This window comes from Manduca sexta, chromosome 23 (genome assembly GCF_014839805.1).
Source record: "Manduca sexta isolate Smith_Timp_Sample1 chromosome 23, JHU_Msex_v1.0, whole genome shotgun sequence".
Lineage (NCBI taxonomy): Eukaryota > Metazoa > Arthropoda > Insecta > Lepidoptera > Sphingidae > Manduca > Manduca sexta.
In genome coordinates, this window is record NC_051137.1 from 12,549,615 (window position 1) to 12,572,697 (window position 23,083).

At 34.9% G+C, this 23,083-nt stretch overlaps 3 protein-coding genes across 3 annotated transcripts; 2 read left to right on the forward strand and 1 right to left on the reverse strand.

Annotated features, from left to right (window-relative positions):
• The first annotated feature begins 849 nt into the window (after positions 1–849).
• Positions 850–11,207, forward strand: LOC115456270 (neither inactivation nor afterpotential protein C). The gene is made up of 17 exons (XM_030185269.2): positions 850–942; positions 1,276–1,573; positions 1,776–1,880; positions 3,110–3,489; positions 3,560–3,650; positions 3,755–4,036; positions 4,115–4,503; positions 4,573–5,121; positions 5,195–5,487; positions 5,896–6,194; positions 6,500–6,789; positions 6,865–7,014; positions 7,094–7,197; positions 7,286–7,354; positions 7,427–7,614; positions 7,967–8,166; positions 8,399–11,207. Exons 2-17 carry the CDS (start codon positions 1,283–1,285, stop codon positions 9,414–9,416), a joined length of 4,698 nt encoding a protein of 1,565 aa, XP_030041129.2. The 5' UTR covers positions 850–942; positions 1,276–1,282; the 3' UTR covers positions 9,417–11,207.
• On the reverse strand, positions 9,435–17,458 carry LOC119190295 (longitudinals lacking protein, isoforms H/M/V-like). The gene is made up of 6 exons (XM_037441864.1): positions 17,150–17,458; positions 16,864–17,072; positions 16,449–16,548; positions 15,655–16,033; positions 15,266–15,380; positions 9,435–15,003 (listed from the first exon to the last, which is right to left on the reverse strand). Exons 1-6 carry the CDS (start codon positions 17,330–17,332, stop codon positions 14,790–14,792), a joined length of 1,200 nt encoding a protein of 399 aa, XP_037297761.1. The 5' UTR covers positions 17,333–17,458; the 3' UTR covers positions 9,435–14,789.
• Positions 17,459–18,606: 1,148 nt separating this feature from the next.
• On the forward strand, positions 18,607–22,286 carry LOC119190242 (lipase 3-like). Its single transcript, XM_037441667.1, is given in 6 exon segments — positions 18,607–18,707; positions 19,949–20,147; positions 20,767–21,128; positions 21,467–21,625; positions 21,886–22,027; positions 22,030–22,286. Coding segments are annotated over 5 exon segments (1,026 nt in total). The 5' UTR covers positions 18,607–18,707; positions 19,949–20,023; the 3' UTR covers positions 22,269–22,286.
• Positions 22,287–23,083: the final 797 nt, after the last annotated feature.

The window sequence follows — 23,083 nt, forward strand, 5'->3', positions numbered from 1 at the left end:
CGTTACACGACCTAAAATAATAATCAAATATTTTTGGTAATTAACTTATTTGTAACACAAATGTACAGTAAATGCTTAACGCTATTTGAATTTATTAAAACATCAGAAACTTACATATCTACTATTGTTTAGAAAAAGTTATTGTTAAGAACGTGTATTGGCCGCTTTTCAACTCTATTTCCACAGAAATAAACTAAAATGACACTTAAATTGGGATGATCTTTACAGAGATACATCCTTTTCTTATTGTATTCGTCAGGCATGTCAGATCATTGAGAGTTATTCCTTTGACAGGTTTACGGTGTTTCAATTTCAAGGGGCCCAGGAGTGAAGTGTTTCCCATTGTGTCGAGTGTCTATTGATATTTTGTTTAACGTCTGGGATGCTTGTACTGTCGAACGTGTTTCGCGAATTCGAAGTTAGACGTAAAAAATAACATTCATCTCTATACTATTAGTTACGGTTGCGGATTGATTGAATACTAACATTTTGATGGAAGTTATTCATCAGGAATTTTGTAATGGATTGTTAGTTTCATGATAGATCGAATTAAGAAAAGCGAATTTTACGGTTTTAGGACTGTCAAAAATTGCAACGACTGTTTTGATCATGTTCTTCATAACATATAAAAACGAATTTACTTAAAAAATCACAATACATTTCCAGTATCTACCTGTATTTTGATACGCTTCAATTGTTAATATGTACAAGCTATTATAGCACTTAATTACAATTAAAACCTTCACGCGTCCTCAATAAACTTTGTATCTAAGGCATCACGGAAGGTCGTAAGGTATTATGACTTAATACTGTTACAAGATTAGCGATGTGCTCCTAATTCCATGAAGCCCCGGCACTTGTGAGCTGTCTGCTCGGAGTACGACACTTGCTGGCGTACGTTGGGTGGGGCGCGGACGCCTCGCTCAAGTGTCAACAAACAACGTGAGTAGAACAATTCATTACTAATTTTAATTTATTTTCGCGTGACAACCCTGGCGGGATTATAAAGGTTTCAAATTTAAGAAAATATCCTATGTGCCAAATACGATTAATTATGTAATGTGAGCGGAAAGACATTGTAATTCTGATATGTGTGGTTTAACGTTCCTTTGAAAGAATGAGTCAACAAACCCCGACAACTAGATGTGATGAAAAGTTCAACAATTTAAAATAAGCAAGAATTTTGACGTATTCTATTTTTAAAATCAAAATGGAATAGTGATTGTACTTCATTACTGTGAGTAGACGCATTTCAGTACTATACGATTATTACAGATCCATCATGAAAGACGGCTTGAACGTTTCGTCCTTGCCGAGCCCTCTGGAGCGTTATAAATTAGACGCTAAGCTAGGTTCAGGCATCTTCGGAGAAGTATACAAGGCCTTGGATACCCAAGCGGCCGGTAAAGCTGTAGCCGTCAAAGTACAAACCTATACTGACGAAAATGAAGTCCATATACAAAAAGAGTACAAGATACTGAGAGATTTTACCAACCATCTAAATTTGATAGATTTTTATGGAGTATTCTGTGAAAAAACCGAAGATGTCAAAAAAGTTTGGTTCGTCATTGAGGTGAGGGTACTTTTCAAAAATATTATCTTACCTTTTGCATAAACGGGTAAGAGTATGTTAGTTTCCAATATGACCTTAGTTTTCTCGAGTATTAAGTACTATATTTTATTATATTAAGGGATTGTAAGAAAAACTCTTGAGATCTTTGTTTTATACTTTATTATATTATTCAAAAAAATAATGATTCATGGTTGCTTTCCAGTTGTGCGAATGTGGATCCGTCATCGATATTGTCAGAAAACTGAATGCGGCAGACAGAAAAATGTCCGAAGAACACATAGCTTACATTCTCAAATATACGATCAAGGTAAGTCCATATTCGACTGACTATAAACATGTCTCTCGTCACATTCTACTCGAGATGCCTGTTTATAAAACAAAGGGCCTGCCAGTCCACCTTTCAACGGCTGAATCAATTGGTGGGTACTTTGAATGCAAACTCAATTGTTCTCGGATTTGTGTCTCCGCGATTTCTGTTGCTCGCGTGACGTCGAATAAAATATTGCTCGGCGAATGTCCACGTACGTTGAAATACAATCTAGGGCCATTACTTAAAATGCACGCCGCTTTATTTGATGTGATTCGCGACGGAACAGTCGAAGTTGTCGATGCGAATGTCGGAGCGCGCCCGACAACACCGTGATGGCCCCCCATCGCGGCGCATCGCTCAATTATCGTAAATAATGCTCGCACACACAAGATATACGGACCTCTGACGCGGTAGCCAATGAGCCCTTTCAGTGCGGACTGCCATTCGAAACTCTCCCTTGTGCGTTCCTTTTGAAGGTTCGTAGTCATTAACTATTATTGGCATTTTGAGCTCCAGAGGCTTTGGATAAAGTTAAATGCGTATTATCTTTATGCAAGCCACTTGCCTCACAATACCGGTGCTCAGCTCACTACGTTCGGCAAATCTTCCACGCATATCTATCGATGTTGCATCTCGTAAGGTACCATCGAAACCCGATTCGTGATGTAATCTTGAGTGTAAGGATGTATTCGGAACGTAGATACCGTCAAATCGGTAATAAATACTCTTCCTCTTTAAAAAGCGATATTAAAGCATATCATTTATTTTAATACAAGGTAATCGAAAAGCAGAGCAATCCCTTTCTCTGCACAATTGACTTTTAAAAAGAAAAGGTAATTTTTTTAAAGTTTTTTTTTGCTTATTCCTCAATACTATGAGATATATAATGTTCAATATCGTAAACCAATAATGTAAACATCGACCTTACTCTGGTACAACTCTAATAACTAAACGATCGTAATGAACGCATTAAGCACTCGGATATATCAGCCGTCGAAAAGCGCTGACAAGCCGCCTGTGACAGCACTGAGGCCCGATACGCATGCAAATAAGCCCAATGAATCTCAGGGGCGTGGGCCACTTGACTGACACTGACATTAGTATAGCCGGCCCGTCTCGACAAACTGATGAGCAGGCAACACATTAGGGGCGGCTGTTTCATCACTCCACATCAAATTGAGTGTCGACTGCTCTGATTGGTCGAATGAATTCGTATTTATTTCTAGGCCCTCATTTATTTACACGAGAACAAAGTGATGCATCGTAACATACGGTGCAGTAATATATTGATAACTAAAGACGGAGAAGTAAAACTTTCCGATTTTGGCCTTTCGTGCAAACTGAACTCAACACTTGATAAAAGTAACACGAATATCGGATCGCCAAGTTGGATGGCCCCTGAAGTAGTAATGTGTGGTGATGAAGGATATGGTAACCGCGCTGATGTTTGGGCTCTGGGTATCACGACAATAGAGATGGTGGACGCCAAGGCGCCCTTTCAGGACATGCACCCAACTCGAGCCTTGTTTCAAATCACAAGGAATCCTCCACCTGGGCTCGCGAAACCTTCTATGTGGTCCAATGACATCAACGACTTTATTGCTGAGTAAGTTCACGTAGACAATTGTATTTTAAAGTATTGGTAGATAAGAAATATATAATGGTATTCTTTTTAGATGTTTAGAGAAGAATCCAGAACATCGTCCCTTTGTAATGGAATTGGAAGAGCATCCGTTCATACAATCTGTTCCTGAAAATGATTATCATGTAAATATTTAGAAAGCTATTAATGCAACATAAAATAATCATGTGTATACAATTAGTACATAAATTATTTGCCACATTTTAATATTATTTTGTAAATATTTTAGTTATCAACCGAACTCAAAAAGCTTGTAAATGATGTTAAAGACATTAAAGCACCCAGTAAAATGCCGGAAAGGATTATCAACAAGGGTTTGTTGACTACAGAAGGTGTCCATGACGCTGAGGTCATGCAAGTCGAAGATCTAGCAGCTCTGGAAGTATTGACAGAAGAAAATCTGTTATCAGAATTGCAAACAAAATTGATGAAAGGAATATTTACTTCATTCGTTGGGGATATTCTTCTCATTTTAAATCCAAATACAACAGAAGATATCTATAATGAAGAGGTATGTATATTGCGTAGCATTTGATTTTTATAATGTAACTATTATTATCATAATTAAATTCAAATTACTTTATTACAGTTCCAAAAAAAATATGAATGCAAATCTAGATCCGAAAATGCGCCTCATATTTTTGCCGTTGCCAGTAGTGCTTATCAAGACGCCCTACATCATAATGAACCACAACACATAGTATTTTCCGGCGAGAGTAAATCAGGAAAGACTACAAACATGCTACACGCCCTCTCTCATTTAACATTTCTCGGCGCAATGAAAAATAACACAGCTGATAGAATACAAAGAGCAACAAAAGTCATCGAAGCTGCTATTTCTGCAGGAACACCTATAAATGCACATTCTACAAGAGCATTATTCCAAATCCAAGTTACATATGGTAGTTCTGGAAAGTTAAGCGGAGCAATATTTTGGCTTTATCAATTGGAGAAATGGCGCGTTTCATCTACTGATATGTAAGTATCTGAAATAAGCATTGACTTCAAATTATCACGGAAATAATTGATATTTAAATACATTTCCAGGTCCCACGCAAATTTTGACTTACTTTATTATTTCTATGACGCTATGGAAGCAAAGAATCGACTAGAGGAACTTCTCCTAGAGAAAAATAGAAAACACAGATATTTACGAATACTAGAAGAAGCAGGCAAAGGTCCCAAAGGCGCAAGAGATAACCCCGTGGATAATGTTACAAAATACGACGAGTTTATAGAAAACCTTAAAGCAGTTGACTTGGAAGAAGAAGATATAAGTTTTTTTGAAACCATTCTAGCTTCTATACTTGTATTAGGAAATATTAGGTTTAAAGATGGCAAGCACGGTTCAGCTGAACTAGAAAATCCAGAAGAGGCGAAGAAAGTGGCGAAACTGCTATCCTTAGAGGAAGTTAAATTCCTGTGGGCGTTAATCAATTATTGTTTGATTGAAAGTGGAACTGCAGTGAAAAGGAAACATTCTACCGACGAAGCACGAGATGCGAGAGATACTTTAGCAAGTACATTATACAAAAGACTTATTGATTGGATGATTAATTTAATTAATTCAAAGTTATCGTTCATGCGATCAGTATTGTGAGTATAATTTTGAAATAATGTGTTGTTTTAATAGTTAATACCGCTAAAAACTACAGAATTTTTCTTCCAGTGGTGACAAATACTCAGTAAGCTTGTTAGATATGTTCGGATTCGAATGCTATCATCGAAACAGATTAGAACAACTTATAGTGAACACAACAAATGAACAAATACAGTTTCTTTACAATCAAAGAATATTCGCATGGGAGATGCAAGAAGCTGCTGAGGAAGAAATCGCCATGCCAGAGTTACGGTATTACGATAATAAGCAATCTGTCGATCAACTAATGGCTCGGCCTCTTGGACTATTTTACATATTAGATGAAGCGAGCAGGACTGGAAGTGGGCAGGAATTTATCATGAGTAAGTAATAAAGTGAAGGAAAACATCGTGAAGAAACCTGCATGCATAAGAAATTTTCTATAACAATTTTGAGATTGTGTAGTCTGTCAATCCGCACTAGGCCAGCGTGGTGGATTAAGGCCTAATAAATCAATTCCCTCTCAGTAGTAGAGGAGGTCCGTGCCCAGCAATGGCACGGTATATAATACAGGGCTGGTATTATTATAATTATTACATATGTTATTAAACATGCACTAATTGTAAAACCCATCATAGTGGCCCACAAAATAACATTAGGATTTTATAATAAGCATACGGTGTGTCTGGCAAATTAAAAATAAACAATACATACTTAATATTAAAGATAACATGCCTTTTTTATGTACATCTCTGTAATTAGGTACATATTTAGAAATATTTCTTCCACAGGCACAATCCGGACAACTTGCAAAGGACCATACATAAAACTGTCTGGAAGTCACGAGTTTAGCGTAGCACATTTCACAGGAAAAGTAAATTACGACGCCAGAGAAATGGCTGACAAAAATAAAGATTTTTTACCACCTGAAATGATCGAAACTATGAGGGCATCAGTTAATATAACAGTACAACAACTATTTAGAAATAAATTGACTAAAACCGGTAATCTCACGGTCACGCCAAGCCAACCGAAAGTTACAATCGTTAAATCGAAATCTGAAAAAGAAATGGAAAACATAAAAACTAGGGTAAGTATTCTGAAAACTTAGTAAAGAAATAAGCGCTTGTCTGACTTGATTCAAAATAGAATGAAAATATTTATCAGTACATACGTAGGTATGTACTGATAATTACTGTACATACATACGTACCTTATTGTAGAATAACTATATTATAATATACGTCAATGTATAATATCTTATTGGATAGGTGCATAGACTTGGCATTTTTCAAATATGACCAACAACTCTCTAAAACTTTTACCACATCGTCAAGAAGCTTTTGAATGACTGACGGAACTTCATATTTGGTTAATTATATTTACATGTTTTAGAAATACAATACCGTATCCAAAGGCCAGTTCTCTCAAGTCCACCGAATGAGAACAGCAGCTGCCACTTATCGTGCCACAAGTCTGGAGATCCTCAAGCAATTGTCGATCGGTCCTGGGAGCGGCGGTACGCACTACGTCAGATGTATTAGACCTGATCTCAAAGACACTCCAAAAGGATTCCAAACTGAAATTGTGAAACAGCAATTAAGAGCATTGGCTGTGTTAGATACAGCAAAAGCAAGACAAAGCGGTTTCTCATGTCGTATTCCATTCGCTGAATTCATTCGAAGGTACTACAGATTTTACTGCCTATTTAATTGAGTCATATAATTACATTAAACATTAATTAACATTATATTTGGCAGATATCGGTTCCTAGCTTTCGACTTCGATGAAAATGTAGAAGTCACAAAAGATAATTGCAGATTGTTAATGATCAGGCTTAAGATGGAGGGCTGGCAACTTGGCAAAACAAAAGTATTCTTAAAGTACTATGACGAGGAATTTTTGTCAAGGTAACGATAAATAAGAAAGGGTGATAAGGTATATTAAATATACTTTGATGCAAAAAGTAACGTTAATGTCTTTATTCAGGTTATACGAGACACAAGTGAAAAAGATAATTAAGGTACAATGTATGATGCGAGCCTTTTTGGCGAGGCGGAAAGCGACAAAAAGCAAAGCGAAAATATTGCATAGTAAGTAATATTGTTTTAATAAGTATCTTCTTTGCATAATTGATCATTGTAAATTGACGATATTTTAACGAAATCGTGTTATATTTAGTACGAGAACTGAAAAAGCAACAATCGATAATCGTCACGGAAGATGAAGCTGCACTGTTGATACAAAAAGGTGCGTAATAATTCCTTAAAAGTTCTAATAAACAGAGCAAAGTTAAACTTCATAATACTTTTAATCTTTTAGCATATCGAGGCTACATTGTTCGCAAAGCATATGGACCCCTCATTAACAAAACTACTGGTCAAATAGACGAAGAAACTGCAACATTCCTAAAAAGATTTGCAATGAGATGGAAAAGTCGGTCCATATTTCAAGTATTATTACAATACCGAGCAGTTCGTTATCAAGACCTGGTGCATTTTTCACAGCAGGTATCATTTATAATTAGGTATATCTTATAACATTAAATTAAAAGATCCTAGAGTCTAGAGTAATATTTCTACGAACTAAACATCAGATTTTTTTATATTTAGCCATATCATGCAACGTAGCGACATCTAACGACAAACCTAGCAAATTTCGTTTTAAGGGTAATAATGACTAATGATTATAGATCAATAAATAACTGTGATATATTTGAAGATATTTTTACTTTAAAAATCATTTTACGGAAAGATTTTCCTCATATAACGCGAGTCGAAAATTTTGGATTGATTCTTAGACTAACAAGTAACTACAAATTTCTCAATGAAAATAAACTTATTATATCTTGAAATCGATCAGGTGCACATCTACAATCAAGCTGTTTTGGAAGCATTGCTTAGCACGAGCACATCAGTGTTGTTGGACCGCGTCGACCCACAAGCCAAAGAATCAGTCTTCCTCGGAACAAGCCCACCTACTGTGTGGAAACTCCCCTTCAGAATCGACCAGTTACAATACTATGACACCATGCACATGTGCGACCCAGCTGCGAAAAGCAAGTGAGTGTACCACGATTTTACGGTAGATTTATAAAAATAATAGAACTATACTATGTATACAGTAACATAAAAAATTGTGGACATGCTCTTCGACTTTGCTTTTTTCAACCTTGTTTACATTATGAAGTATTTATTATTGGTTAGTGCACACACAGACGTATAAATTATATAAGCACACATATTTTTTTTCTTTTTAATATGCCAATACTAATGCACCACTTTCTTATTGTAGCGACACGTTTGCCAGCCAGTACGATTCCGACCACGAACAGTGGGATGAACCCCTGAAGCGTCGATTTAGTTCAGCACCAGACATAACGACCTCCAGCACTCAGACACTTATTAGCGTGCCGTTCTCTAGAGATCCCGCAGTGCCTGTACCAACATTGCCACCAGATGAAAAAATTGAGAAAAAACAGGAAAAAATTGAAGAGAAGAAAGAAAAAGTTGAGGAGAAAAAGGAAAAAGTTGACGAAAATCAAGAAACACCTGTAATCGAAAACGACATCAAAGAGATCTCAAGTAAACGACCAGCGGTTTACAAAAAGAAACACGGACACGCTCCGTCTAATTATTATCAACCACCAGAACCTTGGAACGGCCCTCGCGACGAAAATGATATCTTAGAAAATGCCGCTCCTAAACAAAGAAAACCTCCAAGCAGGATATACGGCACGGACACACGTGATATGAACCCTATAAGAGAATTACAAGCCATGGCCAGACCAATAGGCGACATGAACGAAGACGACCCACCTTTCAATTTTCAGGCTATGTTAAAAAAGACTCCCCGTAATAGGGCTTCGATGAAACGACTGGGTGAACTTGACAACGGTTCCCTGGAGAAACGGCAATCTACACCGAAGCACATGAGATCACCTAGTAAAGGTAAAGCGCCACCTGTTCCCGTCACTTCACCTACGCCCGCTTCAGCCACTCCGATTAAATCTTCACCAACGCCAACTCCTCGACAACCAACACCTGAAGTCTACCGTTCACCTATATCTCAATCTCCTGCACGAAAAATGGCGCCACCGACGCCACCACACAGGGATGTTACGCCTTCTCCACCACCAAGAACTACTAGTAAAGAAATGACAAGACAAGATTCTAGAGACATCATGGCGGCTGTCACGACAGACGATAATAAACCAGAACTGATATACCCGATTATCGACATCAAAATAGAAAGCGAAAAGGTCGAACTCGCTCCTGGTATTACCGTAGAAGGAATGGTGACAGATTTGTAAAAAAAAAAAAAACAAGAATTGATTTGTAAAAAATATATTTAATCTCCATTGCATTGGAAGTCCGCATACATCTCTTTATTATTATGGCGTAAAACTATTTTATATGTTGACAATTAAGTTTTTAAAGCCATAAGTTTGTTAAGTCATATAAATTTGTTATGTTTCATAAGTAAATAATTTATCTCAATAGAGTTAAGTATATTGAATACAAAATAAACCTTAAAGCGAATTATGGCGTATCATAATGTTGTAATACTTTGCACACTACAAGACTTTAGCAAGTAACTTTTGTTACGGTGTATTATACTATAATAGGAAGATTATTTTATGGAATTCTGGGTATGTAAAGAACACATTAGTATAGATTGAGAGTATTGTTTTTAAATAATACGTTTGGAAATTACATTTCACCAAAAAATATTTAATTAATAATAAACTTTATTTAAATTATTATAATTAAAATATTAACGTCAAATACTGTGCAAAGTACAACACGCACGCATTTCTTACATCAAATTTTACATTCTCCGGACAATCGTCACTTGTCATACAAAAATACGTATATATAATATTATATTTATAATATCCAAACTTTATTACGTATCTTAATCAACATTGCTTTGGTAACCTATTATTACAACTTAACCTAAAGAGTGTGGTCAAATTCATACATTGTTAAACACATTTCCCTTGTTTATATTTTATACCAGTATAAGACAAAACATTCGTTTCTGATTAGTTAAACATCGTCCAAATATATAAACAAGGGGCAAATGTTAGTTATTTAATATGGTCCATCAGATTTATTATACGAAGCTATATACCCATATATCAAAATATTTATTATGTTTTATAAGTAATATAATGGCATATGTTTGATTAGATATCATTTTAGCAATAATATTTTTTTCCATACGTTCCTATATGTAGTAAACTCTACGATATTATGTTTCATATTATTGAAGCTCTTCAAAATTTTGTACAGTTTGATATGTTTAAGAAAATATTATATGTGTCGATTGGCTGACATGTGCAGTAAATAATTTTGTGTGTAGTTTGACGTTTCGCTAGATGGCGCCACTTCATTGTTCGATAGAAAATACAGTTATTTAATTGTTTGTTAATTTAACTCAAATTAATCTTTAAAAGTGTGCTATACAATACCCGAACTATAATAAATAAGTTTGCATACAGTTCTAATAGTCATTCTGTATTTTATCTCACTACGGTGAATGACATTAACATCAGAAAAAGCAAGACAAATCATTATTCAACTGTGACAGAGCTATACAGCGTTTAATAAGACGGTAATTATATTTTCCTTACATAATAATTTGCAATAGCGACAATTTATCGCCACAATATATAGTATAGTAAACTGTACCTTTAAGCACATATTTGTTACCTTAGCTTCTTTCCTAAGGAATCCCCTTATTATTTGTAATAACACGCCATTTTTATTGAAGGTTATGATAATAATTTTATGACTAGATAATTCAATGTTCAACTACCCACAATGTGTGGTTTGTATCGAATACGAACATAGGAGAAAAATGGCCTCTAAAATATACTGCGTGCATCAAAATGTCAAGTTTTTAAATTTTAAACACATCAAACACTATCTTACCGTTACTTATTCATACTCTTCGATAAATATGGCACGTTAATTCATCCCAAATATAATTAAGTTTAAACATAATGTTACTTTAAGTTCACAAATTACCAACTGCCTTACACTGTTCTAACTGCAAAGTGCATATAAAATCAAAGCATAATAAAGTCCAAAAAATATTTAGATATTTTCATTAATATACTTTACTCTCTTTGTTTAGAATTTAGGCCTCATATCGAATACAGGATGAACATTTTTTTCCATATATATCTTTACATCTAGAAATCACATTCTAATGTTATTGCCGAATATCTTAGTAATTGACTTAAATCTAATATTTAATTATAAAATATCCCAAAAGCATTATAAAAAATATTAGCATTTATAGACTACATCAAATTTTAGACATCTTAAGCTCTACCAATTCAGTCGTGTTCGAAATGATATAATATTTGGACATTGACTATTCTCAACGCGTCCTGTATTTGGGATTGCAAAGGCAATGAGATGTTATATACTAATATTATTATACAAAGTTCGCAAACTAAAGCCAGTGCCGTACTTAGGGCCTGGTAAAGGGGTCCGCGCTTAAGGTACATATAAAAAGCTATTTGTACCCATTACAGATTTTAATCAGTTATATGACATTATTAGTAATGTTTTTTTTTATTGTGGACCTGTAACATTTAGGCGACGTATTTTGGACTCTCATTCTACATACCAGGGACCCTCGCTTGGCGCTGCCTTCAACATCTATACTCATATGTGAGAAAACACCACCTAAACTTTATTTTTAGCAATCCCATATAAATATAAAAAATGTGTAATTTCATAAGGAAAATAAACCCAACCATGAAAGGTCCGTTTCCCGGTTTACAAAAATATTAAACGTTATTCACATTACAACGCAATCAAACCAAATAACTATTTATTCATTAAAGAACTGCCCTGTCCCTCGTTAAAAAAAAAAAAAAACTTTTCACAGGAAACAACAGGCAGCCTCATTTCGGAGGGTTAAATGTCATGTGGACTGCATAAAGTTAGTAACGCAATAATTCCTGGCCTCATATAATGCTATATTTGCATTAAGTGCTTACTATGCGTGTGCACAAGCACAAACGACTTATAAATAAAAATCGTGACTTATTTTTTAGTTCGACTGTGAAACTTATACTCAAATCTTGAGAAACTTGTTGGGATGTGCGTGTATGACGTCATCATAGCTTACGATAGTTAAGAAGAAACTTGCGCGTTGTTTAATATATTTATGCATCAATAAGTTGAATTTTCACTAGTAAGATTACTTTACAGCATCATATGGATTAGGATACGATGGGACTGACATTCACCTTTGGATAAAAGTCTCTAAATAAAAGTAGAATGAAAAAAACATACCTTACGATATTTTTCATATTGGCCAATTTAAGCAATAGTATTAATGCAAAAGTACGTAAACATGTTTGGATGTTTGTTAGAAGTAAACACAGTAGCCACTTAAAGAATTTGGGTAAAATTTGGCACACGGGAAGCTCACATCCTGGATTAACACATAGGCTATTTTAATCTCGATAATTTGCTGTCATAGGAAATAATGGAATTTTGTTATTCTGATATTTAAATAGATATATATAGAAATATCATAATAACAAAATTATGATATTGTATTATGATCGATTATAAAATATGATATTATAATAGTTAAAATTATAATATCATATTTTATAAAATTATGATAAAACTATGATATTATTATTACGATAAAATTATAATATTATAATAGTTATTCTGATATTTTAATAGATGGCGCGTCATTCAGTGTATTAGAGACTTTTGTAGCGGGAAAGGCTTTGTCTCGGTTCTGATTGATTTTCTTATATAAGAATCACAAAACACCTAAATTTTTACCAAAAAGTACCTCAAAATATTTATGTCCCGTAGTGATTAAGTTATGACAAATATAATTTTACAGCCCACACACACACACACCCCAAACAAGTATCACTCGCATTAACTAAAACAAACCTAAATGTTAAATGCAAAAAAACTAAAATTATGCATTACACATGAATAATGAACCTTATGACTAACAATCAACTGACTACGTTTTATTGAGATCATGAAAATTTTAATATGTACAAAATTATTTATACAAATTAAAACGTTAATATTGTGTTCGGACACAATTTGGTGACGCCAAATGAATTATATTAAATTCAAGTATTATCCAAGTTAAGGAGCATAGGATAAAATAAATTATTTTTGTAATTTTTGATATTTAAAGGCGAGAAAGCGGTTAATTAAAGAGAAAAATAGCATGAAATAAAATCTGTAAAATTAAGATATGTGTTATTCTATTATGCTCCTTCAGGTAAATTCTTAAGGACGAACGCACAAGAATACAAAGTCAACTAAAGCTTTATCGAATGTAAAATTTTGAATTAAAAATCTATTAAACATTTGACGTCAAAACTGATTTAGGTACTTAAAAAATAAGTGCATGTACAAATTGGAAATAAATTACTGACCATGTTGTGAATTGCGAGGACTATCATTAAGCCCCAAACTGGCCACTGTTTGCATTAATACGTCACAATGAGGCGAAAAATTTAACCAGACATTAACACCCATATTCAAAGATATTAAAGTATAGACTACCTTGGTTGCCTAGTTGTACTGGAGTACTATCTACCTCAATGATTCGTAGCCCGAGCTGGACAAAGTGATACTGGCGATTTCTTAGTAGCCCCCCAGAGACGGGAATTTGTTCACGATATGGCGATAGATAGGCCTATATCATATATAAGGGGATACACATGGTGAATAATGTGTGCATTTGTTGCGCCTTTGCCTACTCCTGAGTAAAAGGTGTGAAAATATGTATATAGTAAAGTATCTGTACCCTAGTCTTACAGCAATGCTAATCTAGACTTATTTCTCAGTACGATAAGCTTGAAGACCTATCGTGCGTACGCGCATAGAATAGGGAACTGTGATTGATTAACATTGTTATGCCACTTCACTTCAGTTGGCTGTCAGATAAAGCCAAGACTGAGTCCTCTTAATTTTATATGAAAATACAGGTGTTAATGTGACAAAAAAAATACTACTATTAAATGTACAAACATAACGGAATTACTATTTGATATAATACTATGGCTATTTCCTGTCTTATGTTATGATGTAAAATTTCAATAACAATTCATGTATAATTATAAAAACTTTACAGCCGGATCAAATGAAAATTAGTTATTTCTTGTAAAAATATTATGATATATCAAATTCCTGAATAATTTCAATACCATCAATTCGTAATAACACAGATTTGTAAAGGGAAAGAAATTTATAATATCTTGGAAATCCTAAATTACGGATTAATTATAATAAATATTTATATGCCCATAAAATATATTTATAAATGTTTTCTGTTTGTGTGCAGTATAAGAACTGTCAAAACCAACTCACTCTCATATCCATGAATGCCATTGAATGGTGTACAATAATGTTAATTAATTATAATTTTTTTGACACACTTTTTATATTAATTAATCATTAATCAATTAAGAATTATAATTTCTAAACTATCTGTAATGAAAATATGTTAATATCAAAATATTGCTGTCTCACTTTTTGACACCATTTTAGCTTTGTATTCGTATAGGCAATCATTCATCAAAATAATGTAAACCCACAAGAAAATCACAAACAAATCCTTCAAAGAAAACTAGAAAGTCTACACCCAATGTAATATTAAACACCATACCCTAGTTAATTTTCTCTGTGACACTGCCGTCCATACTGACTTGACCCAGTAACTGGGTGACACTGGGTTCGTTCAGAGTCAACACTGCATGAGCCTCAACCATGACCACTAACGAGTTCCTCGCCTCTTCGTGTGGGACGCCGTGCGTGCGAGTGGCGTGGGAGTACCACGCGCCGGTAGACGGAAGCACTGACACACACCACTTGCACGACAACCTGAAAAGTGCGAGGGAGTTTTAAACAATAGCTAATTTTTATTATAGTTACTGATTATATATAAATATTTATTTTTTCTTTTTTTAGTGTTAGGCATAGGCGGGTGTAAAATGTGTGTTCATAGCGCCACAATGTCAGGTCTCATAGGCATGTTTCGAGACCTCAGCATACATAACAGCCTAATCACAATACAAGCATACCTTGACATAGTCTAATAACATTTTATATCAATAATATTATATTTAAAAACAATAAAAATTACCTGTTTGTAACATGCCTTGATTTCACATGTCTCCGTCTGTACCCCCAACTATTGTATACTCGCGGGCAAAACGGGCACGGAAACGAAGGATTAGCATAGCATGTGTTTGTCTTGTCTGAAAGGCATTCAAAATTCGTTATATACTAACCCAATTTAAAAAAAAAGGAATAAAACTTTTATTTCACATGGTGGCATTTTAGTTGTGAAGTAAATATAGAAACTGCTAAGTTTTTACAAACAATAGTAGTGTCTTTTTTTCAAATTGATCGCTTTTTTTTGCTACGTTTTCTGCGAAAGCTTTATTTTCTCTATTAGCAAGTAAATATATAGGACCTTTGACTTTTATAGTTAGAACCATATTGGCAATTTGTAATACAATCAATAATTACCTTTGCAATTTTGTGCTTCACTCGACACAGAATTCAAGTTCTCCGTGGTTATACTCAACGACTCAACAATAGTACCACTTTGTAGCACCGTTTCCACTTCTTTATCGATCTCTATACTCTCCTTGTCATCATCAACAGTTATTCCATTACTCTTATCACTTATATTGAGGCAGGGTTGAGTACTACTTACTTCGCTGACCCATTTCTTAACATTACGGTCATTTGGTGCAGTAGTACAAACTGATTTGTTTGTATTTTCCGAGCTGACGGAATATTTCTTTTCTGCGTCTTCAAGGAGTGCAATGTCTGTGTCATTAGTGTTTTCTCCAGAGTAATCGGTTAATGGTGAATCAATAGGTTCCACTTTGGGTGTAATGTTCTGTAAATTAAAGTGTGATATTGGTCTCTTTGGTGTATGATTTCTGTTTATGAAATGTTCATTTAAAGTAGTTTCAGCTCCTTTCATGTATATCATTCTCAGACATACCTCATTACCCTGCATACTGAAATCTTTAGGCGATATAAAAATTACAAAAGTGCACAGTATTTTTAAATAAGTTATTTTGGAACAAAACTTACTTGTGTATATTGATTTTTACAAGTTGATCATAGCAAATCCAAAATGTTTGGTAATTATCTTAGGCCTAATTATACTGTTTCTTATCCAAACTTATAAAAAATTTGGTTATTTGTTATTACTTCCATATAAATTCATAAGGAAGTTGTAAAAATAAGGTATTATTTAAACCAAAGGTAAGATATTAACAGCAAGTAAATTTACACTACAGCCTCACCGAGGTTTTTACAGGTTCTGATGCAGTCAAATCTGTTTTGTTGGCCAGTTTTTTACATTTATTATTGTTGTCTTCATGTTCACTCTTCTTACGCTTTTCCCTTGTGCAGCTGTTACACTTTTCTGAAAAGCCAAATGTTAATTTGTATACTGCTTTCGTCAATTTAATGTGAATAATAGTAGATTTGGTCCAAATCAGAATTTCGCAGATTTGGTCCAAATCAGAATCTCCAATCTCTTTTGGTGGCCTGGAAAGTTAAGAGTGGTGTGATAACTATTGTTTTCAGATACTAAATGACAATAAGAAACTTGACAGAGGCAAAATATTACTATAGCCCGACTAAAACATTAAAAAAATACTGCACATAGCAACCTTCGCCTAGTCACAAACATACTAAAGTAATAGGCTAATTGACAATATGTTACAGTTTACCTCATCCTCTTTAGAAGCATCATTTCCAGTAGATAATCCGCAAATCCGCAGTGTGTCTGCAGTCTTCAGAAGAATTGGCAGAAACTCCTCAGTCACATTAACCTCACCATTGTACATAAACGTCAGCAGAGTGCGCAGGGAAGCCGTGTTGATGTCATGAAGCACTATAATCGGATCCTTGTGGGGGTTTTGCTACGAAAAAATCATGTGGGCGTTAGGCCATAGAATACTATCACAATCATAACCAGAAACGTGGACACAACACATACCTGAAATATGGACCTGAACACCGAACTGTTAGCTGATAAAATAACTTTGTGAGCTTTAAAACACTGGCCTTCGGAAACAAGAGTGACATCCGATAAACCCTCGTCTTTGTATAATTCTTTCACATTTGTCAATATATTACTCTGAAATCCATTCCATTTCAAACTTATCTCCTGATTTGCCATGTTTTTTTTATTTTCTACATACAGAAAAACTAATGCGATTAAGAAATAAAAGAAATAAACAAATTATGAAATACGAAATGATGCGAAATTCAATAAGAAAAACAATGCTATAGATAATAAAACTGTGTTGCTAATTCTGTTGCTAATGTTGCCAACTAAGTAACAAAGCTGACATTCTCTTAGTAATAAATCATTTAAATACTGGCCAAAATGCATTTTTTATTACTTTGAGAATGTCATGCGCCCCATCATATTGACTTAAAAAAGCCCATGTCCATAATTAAAAACATATCAATAACATTGGCTAAGCATAAGGCGGGAAACTGAATCAATAGCGCTACAAGATGGAACAGTTTTTTTAAAAAATCTTAAATCGCAAGGTAAGACCTGCTAATATCAGAGCACGCATGAAGTATATAGATACACCTGACATAAATATTGGTGTCCTTAAAGATAAAACTATGATTATCTAATTAACTGATTAATACGATTACTATAAAATTATCTTACCTTGAAAAATGTTTCGAAACATCATACATAAATATCATTATATCATTCAACTACATATATGAAATGAATAAACAATCATTTTATTATGTATAACCTACCTACCTACCTAATTACAAAATATTACGTTACTACTTACTACTCGAGTAGTCTAAGCTGTAGGTAAGTGGGTACTACAGGAACTCATAACAAAATAATATTGTGTGCGGGAATGTTCCTCACGCCGCGCCGTATTAAGGGCCCCCGAACTATAGGGGCCGGCATGCTAATCTTACCTACGACCAAAAAGTTGTCAATGCTGCCCTAAAAAGCCCTTAACATAAGTTATTATTTTTATTATGAGACATTTAGTTACAGGATTAAAGGATTATCACAAAAACAATTATTTTAAACCTACTTTGGTAGGTAATAATGTCACCATACCGACGATAATAATTAATTGCTAAATATTTAAGTAGTAATTTCCGAATATCCACCTTACATTCAAAAGCATTCAGCAACTAACGTACGTAAATATGGGTAGCCTATAGCAATTAGGAATCTATTAAAAATTTCATGAAATAATCAACTATAAACTACCTACAATGACATATTAATAGATATTTCAACACTAAAACCAGCTTATCGCAATCCTCAATCTATATCTTTGTTGACACGCTATTCTCAAATTCAGTCAACGGCCTGCCTATTTCATATATTGACTCCATATCTAACGCTTGAATCAAATGTATTCATCGATTCCGATACTTATTTTACTTTCTGTTTACTATGCATATCAAAATCACAAGTGTACGGTAACGAACTGTTTGAAAATGATTTATTCAGTAGAACCCACTCCAGTGTATTGGAAGATGCACGTTTAGATACGGTAAGTGTCCAAATTTCTACAATAGATAATAATATCAGCTCTATATTATATACTGTCCCAATACTGGGCACGGGCCTCTACTACTGAGACGGATTAGATCTTAGTCCACCACGCTGGCCTAGTGCGGATTGGTAGATTTCACACACCCTCAAAAATTCCTATAGAGAACTCAATTATGCAGGTTTGGTCACGATGTTTTCCGTGAAAGCAAGCAATAAGTCACAAAGAATACACACATAATATTAGAAAAGTCTGAGGAGTGTGCCCTTAGGATTTGAAACTGTGGACATTCGTCTAGCCAATCCGATTCACACCCAACTAGGCTATCGCCGCTTCATAATTTATCCAATATGACTATGCAAATAACATCAACTACACAGTATTTGATTACCTTTCGCTAACGGTTTTACTGGCGTAAAGGTTTTCCGAGATAAAATTTCCGCTATATATTTTCCCGAGATGAAAGTAACCTTAGTCCTTCCCAGAGTCTCAAATCAATTCCATACAAAATATCATCGAAATCCGTTCGCAGTTTTTTGAATTTGTCATATTCCGACAGACGCGACGGGGACTATGTTTAATAATATGTAAGGGTATGATCAAACTGTATTGTCTCAGTAACGTAGTTATATTATTATTGTATGAGACTATGGTGAAGTGTAGGGTTCAAGTCCGTTTCGAATTTAGGTTTTTCTGCTTAATATTAAGCCGGTGTTTATAATGGTGCCTGGTTACAATATGTTCGCCCCCTGTGGACATGAGACCTAGCATAACAAAATGTAGGTATGATAACACCTCTGCTTGAAAAAGAGAAAAAATACATGACGGTATATCAGTGGCGTAGCATAGGGGGGGCGATAGGGGACGGTCCGCTCCGGGCGGCACATTTAGAGGGGCAAAATGTTTAAATTGAAAGGTTCTTTAAAATGAACTTTTCCTTTTATAATTTGCTTGAAGGTGCCAATAACTGAAAGGGCCGCTTGGCGCTTTTTTCGTCTTTTAGAAATAGCCCTCCTTTGCCCGGCCCCTAGAATCGACGAGTTTTGGGCCAATGCGGCTCTAGGCTTCCAAAACCCAAGCTACACCATTAGGTCATATACAAAGCCGTAGTTAAATTCTCTTAATAAGCCGCTCATATTAATACTTAGCATGATGATTGAGCGGTGGTTAAACTCTAAATTAGCAGCTCATATTATGTAATACTTAGCCTATTAATGTCATCATAATCCTTTTTTACACAGTTCTCGTTAATCCGCAAATACGGATATCCGTGCGAAATCCACCGCGTCTACACGGAAGATGGTTACATTTTGGAAATGCATAGAGTCCCGCACGGCGCCCACGACGACCGAAACGAGCCCAGACCGGTGGTGTTTCTACAGCACGGACTTCTGTCATCATCAGCTGAATGGATTTTAATGAAACCGGGCAAGGGTCTTGGTAAGATAGTGGTAATTCGTCATTGAAAGATTCATCTTCATTAGTACTACTCTACTTATCGAACTATAATTGTACACTATTGAATTTCTGGTTGAATATAAGCCTAGCGAAATTGTTAGCCTGTTCTAATCGGAACATTAATTTAATAGCAGCTTATCAAAGCAAACAATATGAGGTTCTTGCTTCAATTTCCAGGCTGAGCAAGCAGTCTATGAGTTTTTCAAATAAAAAGTAACACACCTAACTTGAAATCATTACCGATTTGAACGTTAACAATATTAGTGCTATAAAAGCACCTTTAATTTTGACGCAACAGTGTCGTTGTAAGGTTAATCAAAACTCCCATCAATATAAGAGAGATATAAAGCTGGCCAAATTATCCAGCACTGCTTTAATCAGTAACATGACTATAATTTAGTTATGTTGTCCACATCAACCAATAAATAATACCCCTTCATGAGTACGCCAATTTAACATTTTCCTTGTAATTAACTGGTAATCGCATCATACATTCATGACTACTTCCCTTATTGTTCACAATACTCATACTGAACAATGAACATACATGATAAATTCCAACCATTATAATAACACCTGTGATGATTGTTTTTTTCTTTAGCCTACGTTCTCGCAGACCACGGCTACGATGTTTGGATGGGCAATGCCCGCGGTAACACATACTCCCGCAGGCACATCTCCATGAAGCCAACATCCTCATCTTTTTGGAAGTTTAGTTGGCACGAGATCGGCTACTACGACTTACCTGCTATGATCGACTATGTATTAAGAGAAACCGGTGTTGCTAAAGTTCAATACATCGGCTTCTCACAGGGTACCACTGCATTCTGGGTGATGACGTCATCCCGGCCCGAATATAATGATAAAATATCAGCAATGCATGCATTAGCCCCTGTAGCTTACATACCCAACATTAAAAGCCCACTCATAAAGGCTATTGGACCCTTCACTAATTCTTTGGAGGTAAGTATATAATTGTAGCATCCTTATCAATGTATCCGAGCCCCGAGGTTAATGATTTGTAAGTAAACATTGATTTCATATCTATAGAAACAATTGGATAGAACTAATGCTACTGGTTGTTATAATGATTAGAAAATAGATAATTGAAGTAGTTAATATCTTATCTCACAATAAACTATGAAATACACATGAGGTTCCAAGCGATACGAATGTAGGAAGTTGATTTAGGTCAAATAATTGATAGAGAAGATAATACTAATGTCCTAAAGCTCTGATCTGAGGCTGTATTCAAATGGCGTCTCGTCTCATACAATAACATAGAATTCAAACAATTGCAGGTCATATTTAAACTAATAGGCGCAGACGAATTCTTGCCAAATGGTAAAATGAACGAGTTAGCCGGTCAAAAGATGTGTATTGAGGAAGCCCTAACACAAGTTTTGTGCACTAACCTGCTATTCCTTATCTGTGGCTACAACATAGATCAACTTAATAAGGTAAATATATACACACAACATCACGCATTTATCTCCCAAGGGGTATAGAGGGCAACCAAGGCACCCACTTTTCGCCAAGTGTGTTCCACCCCATGATGTGATAGGGCGAGCTTATCGCCATATCGGGCACAAATTCCAGACACCGGCTGATACTAAGCAAGAAAACCCAAATATCACAATAATACGGTAAATGCTTAGTAGAATTTAATTGACTATCAACAATAAATAATGTTTTGTACTCAATAATGATTTGATTTCAGACAATGCTCCCAGTTGTAATGGGCCATACGCCCGCAGGTGCTTCAACACGACAAATGATACATTTCGGTCAGTCATACAACAGTGGAGAATTCCGCCACTTTGACCATGGATGGCTGAAAAACAAACTAATCTACGGTTCTTTAAGCCACCAGCTTACAACTTAAACGCAATACGGACACCAATATTCCTTCATTATGCTGACAACGACTGGCTGTCTACTCCGAAAGATGTCGATAGATTATCTAAAGACATTAAAAGTGTTGTCGGCAAATTCAGGGTAGCCATGCCGGAATTCAACCATTTAGATTTCGTATTTGCTATAAACGCAACTGAAATTGTCTATCACCGCTTACTAAATATTATGCAGGTGTTCGATCAATAAAGATTTTATGAAACGTCATTGTTTTTTATTATATCATTCAAAATAAGTTAGAATGAACTGGAAGGATGCTTCTGTCTTGTTTATATATTTTTCGATACAATCTGTAACAGAAACATTATATAAATATCGAACCTGATGAAATATTCGATCTTATATTCTTATAACTTACTAAATTCTTCCGAATTCGTAGAATATGCTGACACGGTAGAACAAGACGGTACTGATTTACTAGAATTTATTCTTTGAAACGTTGCCTCGATGTTGCACTTCGGTCGATGTCTCCTATCAGACGCGATGCTCATTTCACGTTGCACAATCGCACCAAACGTGGTTTGCACTAGAACATGGAATATGTCAATGTACTTATGATAAATACATAAGAAAAAGCAGAAGTCATACCTTTAGCCAATAAATAAATTGATCTTCATTTCTATTACTTGGTCCATTTGCATCGACGTCAGCTAGCATCGGCTCGTTTGTTTTGTGGAGTACTTGCAACAGCGACACGTGCTTAAAATTCTACAAGAATATTTAGTTAGGTTTCAAAAATGATATAGTATATTGTTTTATACGTACTTATACCTAGTGTATAAAGATATGATTATATTTAAATATAACATAACCCAAAACATACATTGTTTTACAATTCTTCATTGTTATAATCATTTCTGAATCTATATCTTTGATAGAATTGGTATCTACATTTTCATCCATACAATTTTCAAATGGTTTTGGTGCCAAAATGCCAGTATCTTTATCCATCATTAAAGAATCGGGTGTACAACATGACGGCTTATATATAAAATGTTTATAAA